The following is a 21,319-nucleotide window of genomic DNA, read 5'->3' as shown; positions in this document are numbered from 1 at the left end:
GACTACAAAAATGGTTTATGATAGGAAGGCGGCCCACTTCAGTAGCTTGGGTAGTGAAAGAGCTTCAAGAAGCAAAGAAATTGTGATTTGTATGTAACTATTACATTGATTTTAATAGTTTTACATGTAAATAGAAAATTCTTAAAAAAAATTAACAAAATCAAAATAAAATGTTTATGACTGAGAATGTTCAATATCTAAATAATAAGTAAATAAGTTAGCAAAAGCAAATTGTGTTGCCATACTCAGGGTTCAACCCTGATGCATAAATAAACTTACATACATAAATGACAATTTAAACATTTTCACCTGATGGAAATTTTAAATTCCTATCTTTGGGGGTGAATTAAAACTTCTACTTTTTGTCTAATATGTTATATGTTACACCGTTGTGCAAAACAGCTAAAATTGACATTTCTTCCTGAGCTGTGGTTTGGCTTCACAGGAGTCCAATACGCACTGGAACACGCCCATATTTGTTGTGGAAATGCATATACTAGATGATAGAAAAAGTGCAAATGATTAGAGAAAACAGGAACAACTTTAAGAAATAACTGCAGGGTTACAGAACACTTTTTGTTTGTTCGCTTTTCGGTACATGTTTAAAAAAATGACAATTTTAATTGCTTATTTTAATCGGCACTCTTGGCACTAGCAAGCCATTTCTGTACTCTCAGGATTAACTGGAACTTCAGTAAGAATTTCAACGACTCTGCTAGTTGTGGTTAGAAACTCAGTAACGTAAGTTGAATCCAGATTTATGGAACAAAGAGTCAAATACATGTACAAAACAAAGTTATAAAAGAAAAGCTGCCCAATTCCTTACAAGATGCTGAGTGGAAACTGGATGTACAATACATAAAACGTTATAATAAAGAGATTGTTTGACATGACGAAAACAAACCTTCCATCATCCCACACAGAGAGATCAGTCAATGGACCAGCTCCAGCACAATCAAGAGTGGTAATACATTCTGAAAATAATTGAAAGTCTTTTGTACCCTCACTTAAGAATTCATCTTACATATATTAGTAGTAATATTAGTTTAGTAGTTGTAGTTTATTAGAACTCTCTGGCAGTCTTAGGCTGAAGGTTTACATTGCACACTGAACTGATTCAAACTTTTATTCAAGTTTACAGTTAAGCTTAGATGAGAGACATATTCTTGGATCAGAAAAAGAGTGTTGGACCAATCAGAGGGTGTGTTTTCCAACAATGGTGTTGGAGATTTCTGTATAACAAGAAGCAAATACTCACAAAGCACTCATGATAAAATTGGGTCAAATTAAAAAAAGATGATGGTCGGAGCTAGGGGTACTCATTCACTCGTATGGTAAATGTGTTTGACATCTACTCAATTACATGAAAAATTCAGTCTTAGCTCAGTTAAATTTACAAGCTTGGTATATTGCCAAAGCATGAGAATTGAAAAACCAGGAGAACATTACCAGAGGGCCTGACATTGTGGCAAATATATTATGCCTTCACAGGAGTCCAATACAGGAGTTGGACTTATATTTTCTCTGTGCAACAAATTGCTGCAACTTACAAAAACAGTTGCTAATACACGTAATAGTGCTCTACAAATTGCAATTCAACAATGTAGTGCAACAAGTTGTACGGGAAATGTTGAACATATTACTAGTCTTCTCAAGGTACCTGTTCCTTCTCTTTCCCAGATTTTCACGGTTGAATCATGCGAGGCTGTAGCAATTCTGATAAACAGAAGCAATAGAAGAAATTTAAAACATTCAAATGCCATTTTTGAATACTATATTATAACATCAGTTTACTTTGTAAACAGCTGCATGATTGATTGGCTATGCAGGTGCATGACATCATGCTAACATATTTCTCAACTTTTCCAACAGAAATTTCTAATCTTCTAGGAATTTGCATTATGTTTATTTGAGAGTTCCTTGCTGTCCTGTCCAGTAAAACATTACCCAGCAATACTGTTTACAGCAGAGTTCCGGCAGCCCAAAGGGCTGCCAAGCGGAGCCCTATACTCATATAGGAAAGAAAAAGAAACCCTTGAGTTGATTTTCTCATGGTTATCATGGCTAGTGGTATTGCTTGTGGGCGCGTACGCACGACGGTGACGACGGCGACGGAGTTGCCCAACATGGCGGCCATACTCCAAATAATAGGTTGACAGACATGCAGCCTTGGTTTACCTTGTACTTCCTTAATATCGGACATCCATGTTATGATCAATTGACACCTGTCAAAACAAGGTATCTGCTGACCAGTATCACGTGACCATATTGTGGGCTCAAGTTTACAACTCCTTGAGATCACGTGTTTTTTGAAGTTGACCGCTGACCAAGTGCTGATTATCGATTGGATCGTGGGCTCATATTAGGTTACTTGTTGGAAACAGGGCAGGATTGCTCGGAAGGCGATTAACGCTAACCCAGGATTAAAAGTTAAATTGTAACTTTTTCTTCCATACAAATGTTTTTGCTGTTTTGTTTTGTGTATAGGGTGATTATTAAAACTCAAAACAGAAGGCCAGACAATATACAGAAAACCTCACTGCAAAGTTACAAAACTCAAATCAAAATTCTAGGTTTTTCTGGGTTAGCTTAATAGGGCTTTGAACAACCTGGCCCAGGAGCTACGCTTTTAGGCTGGCCTAAATCTATATATTAGCTTTGAAAATAAACTGTTTTTAATATACCACTTACAGATCTTTAGACCAAACATGTTCCAAACGAGGAAGGAAAGTGCAAGCAGATGTAGTTTGGTAGTGGCCAATGTACCGACGGATCATTTGCTGTGCTCTCACATCCCAAAGCTGTCAATCAAACAGATTTGCTCTTTATTGTTATAGTCGACAGTAAGAATGGTCAAGTCTTTATTCAAACCTACTGGCCAAACAGGATGGCACTTTCATTTGTCTCTGGTTTTAGTAGCAACAAATAACCAGGTCTAACTGACTAGTTCTAGTCCTCACCTAGATGGGATGTTAGTCCCTTTACTTCATTCAATTTCCGGCTACATTTACAAATCTGGGTGTGCATGTTTGAGAGAGCACTGTGAGAGTTAAGTTTCTTGCCCAAGAACACAATGCAATAACCCCGGCCAGGGCCTGAACGCAGACCGCCTGAACTGGAGGCCAGCTGCAACTCCAACTTAGTGCAGAAAGAAGCTCCCACTTGTTTCCTAAATTTTTATATAGTTTAAACATACAGTCGAACCTTGGCTAACGGACAACTACCATTAGCAGACACCTCTCTTAAGTGGACACTTTTTCTGGTCCTGAGAGTGTCCACTTGCGAGAGGTTCAGTTCAATGTAGGGCATGCACCTGTGTGAGACTTAAATAGTGTTTCATCAATAACAGCATAAAACAGAAATGTAACTCACAGTGGATTCACAGCCTTTTCCATTGAATCCATTGCTACATGTCAAAATAAATTGTCCATCTCTTGAGCAATCACAATATGTCTTCAAAATAAAAGCAATAGGCACCAATTACTAAGGGTTAACTAAATGTACCTTGAAAATTGGGCAGGGTGTGCAATGTTAGGTAATTGCTGTCAAATCCATCCTTCCCTTATTGGTGAAACTCCAAAATGCTGGTTTAAGGTTACAGTATACCTTCAGGGGTGTCTCGCGCGCAAGCGATGTAGCGCGTGCAGTTTAAGCAGTAGATAACTAAACCCCTATATCAAATTAAAGCTTATGGAGCTGGCTATCAAACTATACCAACAATTTTGAAAGAAAATGAATTGTCGAATTTTTCACGACCACTAAATGCGAGCGCCCGAATCACCTTTCGAAAGCTACAAGTCAAAGCGAATTTCGTTTTTCGCCAATTTAATTTTTTCCCCGGTTTCAGGGCCCAAAGCGCTTAAAAAACGTGTCTGCGTTTTGGCATATTCGATTGCAGTAAAAAGTTACAGAACATTTTCGAAATAGGATTAAAAAAATGTGGAGTGATCGTACAAAAATCGCTCTCGAAGAAAAAGTATTTCGAAATTAACAATTCCCAGACACGCTTTTGTAGTTTATATGTTAAACTAGCCACTGTCCAAATTTAAGAGCAATTGAACAAATTTCCTTTGAGTTATAACTCTTTTAAGTGTCTGCTTCAAGTGAAAAAATTTATTCGAGAAAACAGCACTAAGAAAAATTTTCTGCTTTGCGAACAAACTTCGCCCACAAACGCCTTCAACTGGGTTCTCAGGTAACTAAGCCAATCAGTGCAGGGAAAGTTTACTACCGTTAACCTCCTGGTGAAATTTACGCGCGAATCTCTAAAAAACTCTTGTGTTTCGCAATGCGCTCAAGGAACCGAAGGCAGAGAGATAATTTTTCTGTAGCTCGGTATTTCTTGAAGCTGGTCTGGCAAAATGGGGAAGACTAAAAAGGATACGAACGCTAGAGTGGCTGAGCGAAGGAAACAAACAAAAGACAGCGCGGAGAGCTACTGTGTGTGAGCAACTGTGCATGGATAATATTTCAAATGGTCTCAATGAGTCCGACGATTCGTCGATATCGGACTCATCAGAAGAGTCTCTGTCAGCATCCCTGTTATTGCTGTCAAGTTCCGAAATTTTTACAGAACCTTTCTTTTCTCTCACCACTAATATTTGCCCGCCTTATACGATAACTATAGCTTCATCCGCGTGGCGAACTTTCGCTTCTTCACTCATTGATGTATTTTCATTCGTTCTTCGCTGTTTTCGCTTTTTCGAACCGGTCCATGGTTTAAACGTGGTCTATGTTTACTTATAACTTAATAGAGACACGCCTAATATCAAAAATGCTGGTTAGTCAGAACAACAATGCTGATCAACTGAGTAGTCAATTCGTGACATCCATATAGGTAATTCCCGCGAAAATCGTCTCGGTTGATTGCATACGCGCCATAGGGCTGTCAATCAAGAGGTAAACTTTTACTTCCGGTGAAAACGTAAAACCGCCATTTCTCCGCCAATATTTAGCCTTTTTCAAAAAATTTTTTCAGAAATTAGAGATTATTCTTCGACCTCTATTTTGACCCAAAAATCCAAATTTGAAGAAAATTGCCGACCCGAAGGTATACTGTAACCTTAAATCAATGGAAAAAAAAATAACAGGAAAACAAAGAAAAAAAACTGTATCAAAGTCCTGCAGAGCATGCTAGGGACTCCAGATACATAGTCAGTGCCTGCCCACAATGACAGGAGATACTGGCTAACATCAAGGTCTACAATGCATGCAAAAGGTGACAGTTACTAGTAAAAGTCATGATAATAATACCAGAAAGCCATAACGAAATGTAGATAAAGAAATAACATGGGAATTTGGATTGCAAATACACATCTTAATTTAAAGTAATCGGTATACAGATGCCTTATTCCCTTAAATGTATGGAGTATGCTGTTATTAAAAAGTTTTTTTTTTTTCTGTATGAAATTCCCCTTTATGCAATTTTTGGTCACCTAAAGCAGTATCTTTCATGTTGCTTTGTGGATGCACTGATTTATAAAATCAAAACAAGAGTTAAAGTTCAAATATCATTTATAATAGCCAAAGCCAAACCTATGGACATTGAGTCATAAATTAAATTATCTCATTCATTGGGCAGATACCAGCAGTTAACTTATTCTCCTAAGAGATAAAATACCTGAAAGTATTGCTGAGCAGGAAACGTAAATACAGGCTGCATGTTCCTTGTATCCCACACTCTAGAGTAAAAGGCAAAAACATTTACAGTGTCTACCAAAACATGCAGATAAGTCAATAATATAGTCATCTCAATCTCATCTCATCTTTCTTGCTCTGATCACTACTGTAACCAAGCCAAAACCTGCTGCTGCATCTTAAAGAAGAGTTTGTGTGGTTACACATAAATTGAGAAGGGTAGTAGAAATATGGGAAAACCCAACCTTGACGGGAAGAAAAAATAGAAAAACCAGGACAATCAAGAACCAGTCAGATGGTCATGCCCTTTTCCAATTAGCCTGGTCAGTGTCAAATACAATAATAAACATACTGTCACTGTACTATGTACCTTAGCATTTTGTCTTCCCCAGTTTGAGCAACTTGAGTCTGAGTTCCAGGAATCCATTTCACACAACTTACCTATAATTATAACCATTAGACCATAAAACAAATCAAAGCATACCTCATGAAGGTTATCTTAATCTAAACCCACCTTCTGAGACCACTCCACCCCTTGAAAAAAATGTTAGTACCTCCCAAAGCAGTTCCTTGTCAAGAGCTAACTTTTATGAATATGCCTAAAGAACAAAACAATTCTCACCAGATTTCTAGACACTTCCTTTTCACTGACACTTGTTTTTCTAGTGGTGTCCCAAAGCCTCACACAGTTATCTCTTGACCCAGAGAATAATAATGTTCCATCTACAAATTAAGGTCATAAGCATAGGATGGTATTAAAACCTTTTTTGTTTTGTTTTAATTTTTGTTATTGTCAGGTTTAAAATCCTAGTATACAAATTAAATCACCACTTGACTTTCCTATAAACAAATTTATCTTTTCACATCAAAGTGTTGGCACCTGACTTGCTTCAAAACAGGGGCAAGAGGGAATTTAGAAATGCTCTAACAAGATGGCCATACACAGTTTCCTAACCTTTGTTCTAAGTGTACTTTTACAAGAGAGGTAAAATTATAATCATGATGTATTAAAAATCAGCACAATACTTAGTAGACTGTTTGCAACTTGTAATAGTTGTGGACATTGAATTATGCAATATTTGTGGCTCTATTCTGCTACATGCATATATCTGAATGATGGCAACCATGACATTTTGATTACTGTTAATGATAACTCTAGCCTTCCACACAAAGTACTGAGCTTAAGATGATCTCCTTCACAAAGCTCTAACAAGCTCTTGCTGAGATCGTCTTGCCATAGAAGATAAGTAACAATTGACCAATCTTGACCGAACAAGCTTGGTCACAAAGGATTTATTATATGGCTTTCGGGGAAATTTTTCTTGCGGGACACAGCGGGTAGTCCCGAGTGGGCAAGATAGCTCCATCTTGCCCGCTCGGGTAGCCAATCACAGCGCAGGATTTGATTCATCTTGCTCGCTCATGGAGCTGGCCATATAATAAATGCATTATGATTAAAAATCTATATCTGACTTTTAGCATGAACACTCACAGCATAAAAATATGAGCCTGTTATGAGCTTGGCAAATTGACTATTAAGGTTAGTGAGCATGTCTTCCCCAAACACACAAACACAGACATTCAAGCAAATAGCTAAATTGATGTCTTACCATCATTTAGATCTATAGCAGTTACCACCAGCCTGTGGCCTTCAAAGGTCAAGATGGGATCATTTTTCTCTTGATGCCATGCCTTTATTGTTTTATCTCTAGAAGAACTATATACTGTGGCACCTACATGTTTTACCTGTGGAAAACAAGAGAGCAAAATAATAATATTGTCCTTCCTTGAACTAATCTACATGTAATATTGATAATATAAATTACCATGATTATACACGTGCTATCATCAATCTTGTTTCAACCACGTTTCAACTGTAGATAGTTTGCAAGTACAACCTTAGCTATTCAAATTATTTATTTCACAAAACCGATCACTGAGGGTATCAACCAGCACAGGCAGTAATGACACTGGTAAATATATAAACGTATGACCAACTTTTCTTTGACAGAATGAGTGGTCTCACAAGAGTCACAAGTTCTTTTACAATGCTATGAAAATCTCAGACTCACTCAAAATATACCAGTCAGGGTGTCTCAAATCTATCATTTGCCATGACCCTGTGTATTATAAACAGCATACTCCACTAGCATATTTATAAATATACATACTTTAGTGACATCTCTTGTATGACCAGTCCACTTATGATGTGGGATACCTTGCTTCCACTCAAACAAAACCACTGACTGCCATATGAAAAAAAAATAATAATAATACAAATAGTACAAACAATGAGGATTTTTCAAGAATAGTCTATGCATTAAGTAATAATCTGCTGATCTGGAATTATAGTATATTGTCCATCTTATTTGAGTATCTGTACATGCAAAACATTATTTATATGCTGAGTATTTATCATGACCACAAAAAGGCAAACCATTCACTTAGCCCCAAGACAAGTAGTCCTTAGCCTGTTAGCCCCCACCCTAAAGTCTATTAGCCCCCTCATAAGTCATTTAGCCCCCTCTTAACACTTGTCTTTTAACTCAGTAAATTATTCTTCAGTCATTCGTCCAACCATAAAAGTTTGATAGTTGAATGGACTATATTCTTTAAAAGCCCAATTTTAGCAAAAAAAATGGTAACTTTTATCACTGAGGCAAAAAAGGAAATCCTTGATTCCTATCAGGTCATATTTCATCCCAACAGTGATATACTGTAGGACAAAAAAAAGGTGGAGGAACAGAACCTTCTCCAGGCCTTTACAGAGCAACATGGTTCACCTTATGTAAAGGTACATGCCTGGAGAGGACTGTCATATTAAAAAGGGTGCTCTCTGGACATTTTGAAAAGAACCCCTCAGAGGTACCAAGATCCTGTTTTGTGGATGCTGCTTAAATTTTTTTTCACTGCTAAGAGGTACTAATTCTAAAACAACACATTATCACCTGTCATTTTTTTTCAGCTTAACACCCTAAAAGGTACACAAAAGCTCCAGCTGTAGACTGTTTGAGGCTAAAACACCCTATGAGGTACCAAAATTGCTCTTTCAACCCCTAAAAGGTGTGATGAGCACCCCGCCCTTTTTAATATGGGAGTCCCCTGGGGGAATGTGCTGCTTATCATGCCCTCTGAAACTGATATCCCTCTGGTAAGGTTACCGTGGTTTTAGCTTCCAAATAGGCCCTTTGCAGGATCCAGTCACATGGTACGGAATAAATTATGTTAGGACGCAAGTTACACAGTGGAACTTCTAAAACAAAGGTAAGTCGGGCTGGACTGGTACAAGTTCCCTTGTTTTGGAAGTCCCACTGTGTAACTTGCGTCCCAGCATAATTTATTCCGTACCATGTGACCGGATCCTGCAAAGGGCCTATTTCCATGCAGCGTTTATACACTGATGATCAGTACTTTAACATAGGAAAAGAACCCCCAAGATGTACAAAGAGCCTGTTTTGTGGGCATTGCTTGAAAGTTTTTTCACCCCTAAGAGTTACCAATTCTAACACAACAAATTATCCCGTCCTTTTTTTCAGCTCAATACCCTAAAAGGTACGGCAAAAGCCCCCACTGTGGATCGTTTGAGGCCGAAACACCGTAAGTGGTAGCAAACCTGCGTTTTTAACCCCTAAAGGGTAAAACGAGCACCCCCGTCCTTTTAATATGGGAGTTCCCCGGGGGGTACGTGCTGCTTATCACGCCCTCCGAAACTGATATCCCCCTGGTAAGGTCACCTTGGTTTTAGCTTCCTGATTTCCATATAGCGTTTATACAGTCAGTACTTTAACATAGGATTCAAACCTCCCAGGAAAATGACATACTTACGTAGTCTTTACTCCCTGTAACACAAGTTCCAGGTGCAAATGCATCGATACAAGTGACAGAATCCTGGTGAATTGGGTTGTATTCAGTTACCACTGTTTGCAGAGTCTTGCTCACTTCATCAGTCGAAGTTACACCATCATAACCCTCGGAGCGCCGGGGCTTGGATTTTCTCAGACCCATCCACAAACTGTCAAAACATTGAAAGCAACCTGGCTGCATGGAAATGGCGATAATTCATCTGTTACGAGTCTAAAGCTCTGCAAAATCGTCAGAACATTGTTTTGTTTATGAGGTAGCGAGGGAAGTTTGTAAACTGCATAACTGAACATGCAGACTTCCAGCAGCTTCATAGATGCACCGTAAGTACGTGGTGTAACATCATGTAGTGTACTGACTATAAATTTAATAAGTGTCTCTCTGTCAGTAGCATCTTTGGAAAGTCCTTGACCCCATTGAATTAAGTTTTAGGAGTTAATCTGGTATTGCCTCCAAATCCATCGTTTTGATAATTGTTTTTGTTTTGCAGTTTTACAGATGATTTTTAATTCTCTTCATACCAGGCGACAATGTCTTTCGCTCTTCCTGATCAACCCCGGTTACACGAAGTTCAACGCACGCAGCTGTTTTCCTTTCTCCAAGTGGCAGTAAAGAAAAAAGGAATAAGACTGCGTCCGGTGCTGTTATAAAAACAATTTTAAAATGCAATATTCTGTGACTGGCGTGAACAAAATCAATATCAATCACCCGAGCAATCAGTATTTACCAAGCCTACAAAATTCAAGAGGAAAATTCAACTTCACCTTTTCGTTTAGCAAAAATTAAGTTTAGTCAGTTAGTTTCTTCTGTTTGAACCTCGATCGGTATACAGCGTTATGGCTACGAGTCTACGGCAGCGGCTATAAGGGAAACAAAACAATACCTTAAAAAGTCTTTCACCTTTCTCTAACAACAACATGAGTTAATTGTGTCATGTTCAAAATAAGAAGGTAAATGACTACAAGTGAAACAGGAGCTGTGTTTGGCAAAAAATGTCTGGTAAAGTTGTGCCGACTGAAAACTAATTCAACAGATTAATCTTCTACCGTGACTAGCGTTAATATATTTTTTAGAAAAACCTCTTCAGTTTTACTCCAATTCTAGTTAATTCTTCATCTTTATAACTGGAAGTAATTTAACGTTTCCTTGAACCGTTTCTTATAAATTCTTAGTCGTATATATTTATTCGTTATATTTATTTGATTATTTATTTATTTGTTTATTTTTTTAAATTTATGATTCATTTGCTTATTGGTAAGAATCTTCAGGCTCCCCTGAGCACTTCTAAAAGGGCGAATGTAATAACAAATACTCTGTGAGCAGTTGGTATCTCCCACACCGAACGCACGCGGGGTAAACTGATAACAAAGGGCTATAACAGCATTGTGAATTCAAGGTCAGAAAATTAAAATTACACATTCTGAACATTGAGTGACGATATTTTTAATTATTACTCAGCAGGCTTTCGACACCATGTGTACTGTAGCTAATTGTTTGATGTATGCTATAATGATGAAAGAGTTTCAAATCCGAAAAAATACTGAATACTTCAAGGAACTGTCGTAATGAAAAATAGCGACTATCAGTTGCAGGTAGAAGCCAAATCTCTCGTCTGTAGGCAGTGAGAAGTTTATCAACCAAACTTGCAGTTTCATGCTTTCGTGCGTTGTTTTAACATTATGTCCCTTTCTTCGTGGTAACTTGCAGCCAATACATTTATCCGTTTAGCCATTTCTGAGAATCCTTGCTTTAATCTTTTGGTGTCTTCTTGAATTAGTTCAACCTGTACTCGAACGTTTGCAAGTCTTGATAGAGTCGTTGTAAGCGAGCTGTCAGCTTTAATAACTTGTGACTTTATTTGAGCTTCCTCCATGCTGAGTCTAGTTCGACTAAGATTAACTTCTCCAGGTTTACTCCCGCAACAAGGTGTGTACTTATTAAAATCAAACAATCTTGAAGTCCCTTTGAAATATCGCCAGTTTTGAGATATCGACCAGTCAACTGCTCCTCGACACGTAACCTCATTCAGCAATGTCGACCTTTATGTCGAAAGGTAGTATAGATTAAAATCTGGCAAACCGAAATCCCCCGCATTCAAAACGACAAATTGTTGTCAAAATGAATGCCAGTTCGCTGTCTTGTCCACATATAAAGCAGCGTCCTGTGGCGTCGTGACGATAAACAATTCATAAACTGAACGCTGTGTGCGATATGCAGACTAACACCTGCTAGAACGTGCTTAGTATTCTCGTAAATTTGCATAGCTATCGCTTGAATTTTCAGTGTGTTCTTTTGAAAACGTGTAATTCATCCTGTGGTTTATGTTAAGTAGCTTTTCTGAAAAGTTGGCGAAGGCTTATGGTTTCACTCAAATAGATCTGTTATGTTTATTCCAAGAACAGGTAGAACCTGGGTATAGAATCTGTTTAACGAATTACAGCTCAGCAGAGACGAAACCACAAAAGATACACACAACGGCAAACCGCTAACCTCGGTAAACACTGATGCTTGCAGGACAGTGTTCAATACCTCTCTTAATCACGAGCAAAAACCATTTCATTTTATTATTTTTGTTTGCACGCGTATTCAACAGCGAGGAGTGTTCCTAATGGCTATAGATTCAGCTCCATTTGTCATTTTTACGACCTGTTTTAGCGCTATTTAGATTCCTTTTTCGATTGTAATCTCCACATATATTCCGCATATTCAGATTACCAGTCAGCGAGTTGTAAAAAAAATTCAAAAGAATAAAACACCGGTCGAAATAACATATATTATTTTAATTCTCTCTTTGTCCAGTTTAATTGTTCAAGCCAGGAACGAGGTTTACCTACTTCTTATCTAAGCTCTAATGTTCTTTCCTCGAACCAGTACATGTCAAACGATGAAGTATCGTTCAAGGTCCGGAAGTCTGTGACGCTTTCAGTATATCAGGTTTAATTTCACTTCATATGCTATGAAGGTGTTCAAATGTTTTCATTGGTAAATAAACAGAAAATGCGCGCACGCTGATTGGCTACGTGCGAATCCTGTTCAATTCATCTTCGTCACCAAAGCACTTCTATAGATGGATAGATAGAAACTTTGTTAAAGTGTCAATGCCTTGTAGCCTGGGAAAATCCCATACTAATTTGGGGACACAAAATAAATATAGGAAAAAAGAAACAATTATGTTACTCGATGTTAATTCCCGAAGCGAAAAAAAAAAAAACGAAAGCAATTGGCGCAAATTGTGTCTTCAGTTTAAATTCCGGCAAACAGTTTTACGTTCGCTCGGCACTTTCATGGGGAGGTCGATAGCAGTGAAGCGTATATACTAGTTGAGCAACGCTTTCGAGGGGTATGCCATGAAAATATAATGACAAGAGGCATGTTCCATGGTATACCACGACAAAGCGCACAACTATTTGATACCATACCATAGAAAATACAGTGGGCAGCACAATCAAGGCGACATACACGTAGCGCATGCTGGGAAGGTTTGGTGTTATACCGTCGAGTTTGCCACGGCTTTAATTCCTGTATTCTGAGTGGCTGTGTTTTTATGGCACATATAACAATTATATTAACCAATCAGAGCACGCTCAAGAACAGTTCATTGCGGTCAGTGTTGCATTCTGATGGTTAGAAAAACAGTTTCATTAGATAGAAACATTTTACTTTACATTTTCTAATAGACGTTTCCAATTACTTTTACTTAAAGTTTCATTTAACAACCTGTCTCGTACGCTCTGCTTGTTAAGATACAAGCGGCTGTTTTTAATGAATTTTTCTTCTCACAGCAGGAGATGCAGGTATTAAACTTGTCTTATTATGCAAGTTTGCGATGTAAATATTTTATTGAACAATATTACGACAACCGAAACCAGCATCCATGAAGTAGGTTGATGAGAACTAGAAAGTTTTTTAATGAGATATTCGATTATACTACGCTTAAACAAAAATATGATCAATATTTTCCACATAACTTGAATTTTAGGAAAACCATCAGGTGAGTTTCTGGTTTTAGGCTTTAAACTAAATCTTAAATTGCACTTGTTTAATCAATTTTCGCACTATTGCGAGCACAAGCTAGGGTATATTTTTATTCATTGTTAGCTGCTGCTCTAAATATTCTCTCAGAAGCGTTGTTTGTTTCGTTGTTTTAGTCCGTTTTTTGTCAATAATTTTACAGCTGTAACATGTATTATCTGCATTGCAACATTGACAACTCTAGTGAAAATCTATAACATTACTGTAGTGGCGTCTCTCAACAGACAAGTCAACTGAATCTCGCTGAATAAGCTTGAATTGAAATAAAGTCTTTGCGCATGCAAAACCCGTAAGGAATAACATTTGATTTATTCCAAACAAATTTCCCATTTTTTCAAAATGCCATACCATCGGCATTGTGTTTTATACTGGTTTATTTACCGAAGAAAGATGCATGTTTGTTGCCAGAGAGTTAAACATTTTTAATTACCTTGATGTTAATTACAGTTTTAAAAGGAGATACAATATATGTTTGATTATTTCCCTTGTAGAAGTTCTGCATCAGACGTTTGTCAAGTATTAAAATGAGATACAACAAACATGCCGCTTCATGGATTTTCAACTTTATTATTGTATTCTGGACGACGCGCCAAACTCACAGTTCCTCGGGTGAGTCTTGAATGCAAAATATTCTTTGGTATCGTTAACGCTTTTAAAAACTGTAAAATGTATCTTATCCTGTCTGCCCCCGTATCTAACAGAGTTTGTTGATGATACATACATTGAAGCTCTTCTTGTTCCTGGCCGGAAGACATAACAATACTGTGGTTCTCCATATCTAAACAGCTCTAGGCTTATATTGTAATAACTCGATTACGTATTTCAGAGCGAACATTTAACTTATCTACCCTTTTAAAACGACAGCGTTGTCACAGAAAGTTTAAATAATCTGTGGAAAAATTGTTGAAGTAACAAAACATCGAGGAGATAGAACTGAGCTAGATGTCATGTACCTGCGATAACGCGGAAAAAAAATCCTGCGACAGAAAATAGTTTTGAACCAGCAGAGAGAGAATATTTAATACTTTTTTATCATTATTTTTTGTTCTGTGTGAAGTGCAGCTAAATCAAATTGCATAATCAGATTGTAAAATTGAATCTCCAAATTATTTCATCCCAACCGGTCGCTCGAGTTTTTACTTTCAAGTTTGCATAATAAAAATGATACACGAGGCACTTGATTCTGAAAATTACCCGGCGCACGACTGACATGCGAAGTTTAACAATCATATTCGATTTTCACTTTAAAATAAAAATAACCCAACGCAGGGGGCTGCGTACGTGATAGGTCGAGTAATTTCCTAGTGCGTTTCTTCAGCGTTTTTTATTTGCTACACCGCGCGTTCTCCATGCGCTCGCTCGCGCACTGATACTTGTCCTCCCACCTGGCTGGTTTTGTTATTCCTGATTGCGCATGCTTTACGAGTCTGTATTTTTTTTGTCTGTTTTCTATTTCAGGATCTCCTAGCCAATGTAAACATGAAACTATTCAATATAATGTTACTATAAGAAGAGGAATTTTTTCAGGAGATTTCCGACATCTAGGCGAGGTCTCTAACATGGAAGAATGCATTGAACGTGCTTGTAAGGAAGGCGAGGGATATCTGGCGTATCTGTTGGACGATCGGTGTTTTTTGGTGAAATGCTTCACTACATGTGACCTGGTCAAGGCTCCACATGCTGAATCTGCTGCAGCGCGTCTTAACTGGACAGGTAGGGCATCCAACAAGGCTTGGACTCTTAAAGTTACTAGTTCTTGGTTATCTGGTCTCCCCAAGATTTCTTAACACTGGGGCCGTTTGTTAGAACGCCGGGTAAGATCTGCTGGGGTTATTTACGTGGACAAATGAGTATAAACAGCTTACGTGCGAATTTAGCGTTTGAAACAAACACTAAGACTATATTACGTCTACGAAGCTAACATTTGCTGCTCGACAAATGTTTTAAAATGCTGACACGTGACTGACACGTGTTAAAATAGCAGGCAAGTCAGTGTAATGCCTGGCTTAACATTCATCATGACATGATTGGTTTAACTGGCTCGTTCCCAGGCGCCTTTGTATTTACTCGTAGGAGGCGGGAAACGAGAAACGCGATGATTGATGGTTATTTCAAGGAAATTTCTCGCCACAGAAAGAAAAATTCAAAGCTTTGTTAAAATTCCCTTTCCTTGAAGGGGTGGAGGAGAAGGCTCTTTTCTTTTGGGGACCCTGAATTTTGAGAGAGAGAGAGAGAGAGAGAGAGAGAGAGAGAGAGAGAGAGAGAGAGAGAGAGAGAGAGAGAGAGAGAGAGAGAGAGAGAGAGAGAGAGGGAGAAATATTTCCGTTCTGTCGTTGTTAACATATCATTTCATTGATGTAATTACTCTCTCTACAAAGTAAAGATAAAAATAAAGACGGTGGCCAAAACATATACATAGTTATACCGCTCAAAACTATTGTTTCCTTGTGGTAACTGTCTGGACTTAAAAACGACTTCTCTCTCATTAGAGCTCAATGTTTATATTTAGCTGAAGATTTAGAGAGCTTCTACGGTAATTACTATAATAATAATAATAATAATTCTGCAGTATTATTTCACCTTTCAGGGGTACAAACCTTGCCTCCGAGTAACATCGACTCTACAACTGCTTCAACATACTCGAAACCCACGGAAAAACCTTCGGAAAAACCAACGAGCACTTACACCCCTGCACCAAGAGGTATAGCATTGAGCATGAAACTACGTACTCACCCCACGACTCAGTGCGGTAGTCAATTTTTCAGACATCAACACGTTTAAAAGCTATGGTTCAAGAAAGGTTATTGAACGTTTACAACACTCTCTGGCAGCTCGTGCACGTGCTTTCTAAGTGTCTCTCGTGCTCTCAGATTCCCGCCATAGTTTATGACAGTTTTCTTGATAGCTTAAGCTTTTGTTTTATTTTGTTAATTTACGGTTGATAAGCTTCGCTTTTGCCTTGTTTTAGTTAAACCGGGAGAGAAGGGGCCAGATAATAAAATTGCAAAGTCAGCAGAACATCGTCTTCTCCAAGATTTGATTTACAGTGAAAGTTACAACAAAGAAGTTCGACCAGCGCTTCACGAGAAGGATGTGGTCAAAGTATCGTTTTCTCTGAGCCTCGTTCAGATTGTGGATGTGGTGAGTTACAACTTTCCCTTGTTAGATAAGTAAACATGCTTACTGACTGACTGACCGTGGACTGACTGACTGACTCAGTGACTGACTGACTGACTGACTGACTGACTGACTGACTGACTGACGGACGGACGGACGGACGGACGGACGGACGGATTGACTGACTGACTGATTCTTAATTTGTTGTCGCTGAATCTGGTCAATGCGCTTAACTACACTAGCTATTTCTCAGGCATGCCACTTAGACTAAAGGAAACAAATATTTTAAGTAAAGTTACTTAATAGGCTTGATTGACGATTGACTGACTGACTTATTCTGACTTTTTGTTTAAACAACTGCGATGATTCCTGCACATTAGCAGAAAAACCGAAGAGTTGACATCAAGACTTTTCGTCGGAAAACTTTCAAAGATGACGTTTTCCAAAGGTTTTCAAACCTTATTGGAAGGTCAGTAAGTGTTTTCCGATCTCCCAAATATTTCCAAGGATGCACCGACATCTTGATTGTTAGCGCTATCTCAACGAGCGTACCACAAATCGTCATATATTTTTCTTGTTATTTCTTACTGTCTCGACGATGGGTAACCCGAAAACACTGACCCCGGTCCGCGGATCCCCACTAGGGGCCGGGTCCGCAGACTACCTATGGACCGGTCTACGGACTACCCCTACGGACCCCTCTACGGACCACCCCCCCAAAATAGAATAAAAATAAGAAACAAACATTTCACTTATGGGTTGTCTAATAGATTACTTGTGTCGGCAAAATTTCCAACGTTACAGTGTGCAAATGTAACATTCTTGGGTTCAGGCTCGGGCGCAAGTTATATCATTACACATCGCCATTTCCTTTGCTGTGGCCATACAGTATATGAAAGCCTGGGAAGCCTCCAGGACGCCTCTGGGAAGCCTCTGGGAAGTCTCGAAATTTGTGCTCTTTCCCCTCTGCTATTTTGTTCAGCCCATGCTCGCGTGGATTCGTAAACTCGTTCCAGGCTTCATAATTTGCTCAGCGGAATTACAGATACAAATAAGGTTAAACAACCTAAAACACACCGCCCATAGCCAGATTGAGCCACGAATGAAAGTTAAAAACTTTCCTTCTTTTTGCCATCGGCATCTCCTTACGCTCCTTACGCTTTAAGGCATTTTTTTTATGGGAGGGGGGGGGGGGCGTGTTAATTATTTCATTTGCACAGTGTAACACGCAAAATTTCGCCGATATGAGTTATCTATTAGACAACCCATCAGTGAAATATTTTTTTTCTTATTTTTATTCTATTTTGGGGGATGGTCCGTAGAGGGGTCCGTAGGGGTGGTCCATTGACCGGTCCATTGATAGTTCACGGACCCGGTCCATAGTGGGGGTCCGAGTGTTTTCGGGTTACCCCTCGGCGATATGACCGTTAATTGATGCAATTAAATTTTGTGGTTCTCATAGGACGAGAAAGCAGAGATACTGAAAGTTAATGTCTGGACAACACAGGTTGGTGGAATATAATTTGCCATCAGATTGGAGAAGACTGTTAATATCTTAGTAGTAAACTAATATCAATATTATTTGTACCAGAAGCATATCACCTCGAACGAGGTGATATGCTTCCGTTTGTACCAATAAGAGCGAAAGTGTCACTTTTGTTTTCGCCTTCTTTTACAGAAATGGAAAGACCCTTTTCTGCAGTGGGACCCAGACCATTACGAAGGAATCAGCCAAATCAACGTAGAACCATATTTAGTGTGGCTGCCAGTCATAATTCTCTATAACAAGTAAGCTTTTGTCGCCACTGAAAGCTTAGACACTGGCTAGACAGTGCTAACTGTTTCTATCTGAATCAAAACCCAACAATAAATGTTCTATTTAGAAAGTGTATCTGTCATAGTCCTCAACAAATAATCTCAGTATCATTAATTTATTTACTGATAGTTTTTTTTTTCTTGTATATTTCAGTGCTGCTAAAGGTTTTGCTGGTGGTTTGGAAAAGTACAAGACCAAGGTGGTGATTCGCAGCAACGGTACGATCACGTGGTTTGCTGCTACGCAGTTCACCTCATCATGTAAACAGAACATCCGCTTCTTTCCTTATGACGAGCAGTTCTGTTACTTGAAATTCGGGTAAGCACATCCGTGTTGAAACATTATCATAGTGCACTTGTTTTGAATGCGCTCGTCTTATTGGATTATAAATAGCCCCTCTGTTTTCTCCAGTTCGCTCTCAAACTGCATTGCATTGAGTGACTTTCATATACTATGTTCTGAAACACACTGATGACAAACAGCGATCATGGATCGAGGAAATGGCCCAGGGACCCTCTGCCCCTTCCCTCCCCTCCCCCTCTTTTTGCTTATGTGTCTGTGACAAACATGCTTCGGTCAAGACAAAACGCGCGCGACCTTCTAACTCTTACACGGAAATCAGTTTTGGCAATTAACCAAGCAACATTTATACCAAGTCCTAAAGGGGATCTGATCACTACAATTGCGATCTCACAATTATATTCTTTGAAAATGTCCAGATTGAGAAATGCCCTCTCGCGTTTTACTGTACTTTGCTTTATCAAGAATTTTACTCTCTCAGATCTTGGACCTACAGTACAAAGTTCCTGGACATGACCACGAGCCAGACGAAAGCCGACATGTCGTCTTACATTAAGAACGGTGAATGGGAGGTGATAGATGTTCCTGTGACGGAGAACAAGCTCTACTACGTGTGCTGTCCTGATCCGTACGCCGACATCACCTTTACAATCCACATGAAGAGGAAGGTTCTTTACTACATCTTCAACCTTATCGTCCCTACCACCATTATCGTCACCTTCATTCTGGTCGGCTTCTGTCTTCCGCCGATCACAGGTGAAAGGATCACGTTAAACATCACAGTGCTGCTGACCATGACGGTATTTTTGAACATCGCGTCCAACACGCTGCCTTCCACCTCGGACGCCATACCCTTGCTTGGAGACTATTATCTGATTCTGATGATCCTGGTCTGCTTCGCAATTCTCTCCACGTGTATTGTACTGCGATATTACTATGCTGGTCCCACGCGCATGCCCGAACGATTGCGCATAATAATTAACGAATGGATTGCCTCGTTTCTGTTTTTCGTCATCACTAGGAAACCCAAGGGAAAAGGCATCAACCAATGGTGCGGCAAACGAACCGAGCAGGCGTGTTACGACTGCGACGAGACTAACAATCTGATGGCTGCACAGAGCTATATTGTCCAAAATGAGAACAACACTGCCGAGGAACGAATTGCACTCATCGAAATACACCCAAAAAATCCAGTCCCGCGGGTCAACGGGATACAAGACCAACATCAGCGGGTGCCATTGGGCGCAGCATCATCACCAATGAAATCAAAGAGTGAGCCGGCTATTAACCTCACCAGCGGACCTTCGGGAGCTTCAGAGAAGCGAATACGAAGGAGAAAAGTGTCGATCGTTCCCAAACGGAGCAACGCGTTGAACACAGTGCAGAACAGAGTTATGGACGGGCTTGGTGTTCTGACCCGGAGAGTTAAAGAAGACAATGAACGGGGAGAAATAATCGAGGAGTGGGAGTTCGCAGCCATTGTTCTTGATCGCTTGTTCTTTGTGTTGTATTCTTTGACGTTTGTGATTCCGTTGCTTGTTTTTTTCTTGACTGCTCCGACTCCGAAGACCAGCCTAGTGGAACCACAGTGACGGGTGTATGTTTGATTCTGACAGCACTGCAACCAGGCAATAGTTTACTAAAGGAGGCAGCCTGGCCTAGTGGTTTGGGCGCCTGACTTGAAATCCGGGGGTCTTGGGTTCTGGAGTTGTTTCTCGGTAGACTCTAGACCAACTCCTCGGTCATGCTTGTAAATATCTGCCTCCCGCCAGTTGGGATTTTTAAGCCTATTATGCTTATTTGATTTATTTGTTTCTTTCAGTTTAAGTGGCATGCTTGAACTAGCTAGGGGTAGATGAGCGCTTTGACCACTATAAAGAGCAACGTGTGTAAATCAATGTAAGAAAGATCACATGTTTGAACTGCGGGGGAAGATTGAAAGACATGTATGATCAACAACTTAAGCGGCGGGAAATTAAAGCCTCAAAAAAGAAAATAATAATCGGGCTTGAACGGGATTCGAACCCGTGAACTCCTCGTACACAACTGTAATGCAGGTTCCCTTTTGACCAAACATCTATTCATGCGGTTAATGTTCCACGGAATTGACGAAATCTTGTACAGTAAGGAAATAAGGAAATAAGGAAATGCACAGTTGACCTCAAAATTAACTGAAAATTTTGTTCAAGTTTATTTTGTTCATTTTGTTTTTCTGGAATTGACCAGCGCCCAAGAAAAGTTCTCTTATTTCACTTTTCCTCGTTGTTATGACCCCCTGGGGGTAATGGCCATAAGTAAATAAATTACAATATTTAGAGAGGAAGCCACGTTAGCCTTTGCTGGTGTTCATGCAGGTCCTCTATCCTGGTTGAATTGGAATTTGGAGCTGTTGGTTTTTGTGGAGAGAAGAGAACCGGAGAACCCGGAGAAAAACCCTTTGAGCAACCTACATATGGCGCAGGGCCGGAATCGAACCCGGGCCACATTGGTGGGAGGCGAGCGCTCTCACCACAGCGCCATGCTTCCTCCCCATCTGCTCCAAATATGATGGTAGCC

The 21,319-nt window shown here is 39.4% G+C and overlaps 2 protein-coding genes across 2 annotated transcripts; one reads left to right on the top strand and one right to left on the bottom strand.

The window, feature by feature from the left end:
- Positions 1-19: 19 nt before the first annotated feature.
- On the bottom strand, positions 20-10,528 carry LOC145492876 (WD repeat-containing protein 31-like). Its single transcript, XM_081472256.1, has 11 exons — positions 9,463-10,528; positions 7,809-7,883; positions 7,248-7,383; positions 6,260-6,360; positions 6,008-6,078; positions 5,621-5,681; positions 3,373-3,453; positions 2,692-2,801; positions 1,661-1,716; positions 905-974; positions 20-496 (listed from the first exon to the last, which is right to left on the bottom strand). The coding sequence occupies exons 1-11, from the start codon at positions 9,679-9,681 to the stop codon at positions 403-405; spliced, it is 1,074 nt and encodes a 357-aa protein (XP_081328382.1). The 5' UTR covers positions 9,682-10,528; the 3' UTR covers positions 20-402.
- Positions 10,529-13,991: 3,463 nt separating this feature from the next.
- Positions 13,992-21,293, top strand: LOC145493238 (neuronal acetylcholine receptor subunit beta-4-like). Its single transcript, XM_081472661.1, has 8 exons — positions 13,992-14,139; positions 14,989-15,243; positions 16,118-16,231; positions 16,499-16,671; positions 18,110-18,154; positions 18,326-18,435; positions 18,617-18,781; positions 19,245-21,293. Exons 1-8 carry the CDS (start codon positions 14,055-14,057, stop codon positions 20,353-20,355), a joined length of 2,058 nt encoding a protein of 685 aa, XP_081328787.1. The 5' UTR covers positions 13,992-14,054; the 3' UTR covers positions 20,356-21,293.
- Positions 21,294-21,319: the final 26 nt, after the last annotated feature.

Source organism: Orbicella franksi, chromosome 1, assembly GCF_964199315.1.
Source record: "Orbicella franksi chromosome 1, jaOrbFran1.1, whole genome shotgun sequence".
Taxonomy (NCBI): Eukaryota; Metazoa; Cnidaria; class Anthozoa; order Scleractinia; family Merulinidae; genus Orbicella; species Orbicella franksi.
Note: the sequence above shows the minus strand (reverse complement) of the source record. Positions and strands in the feature narration are given on the sequence as shown.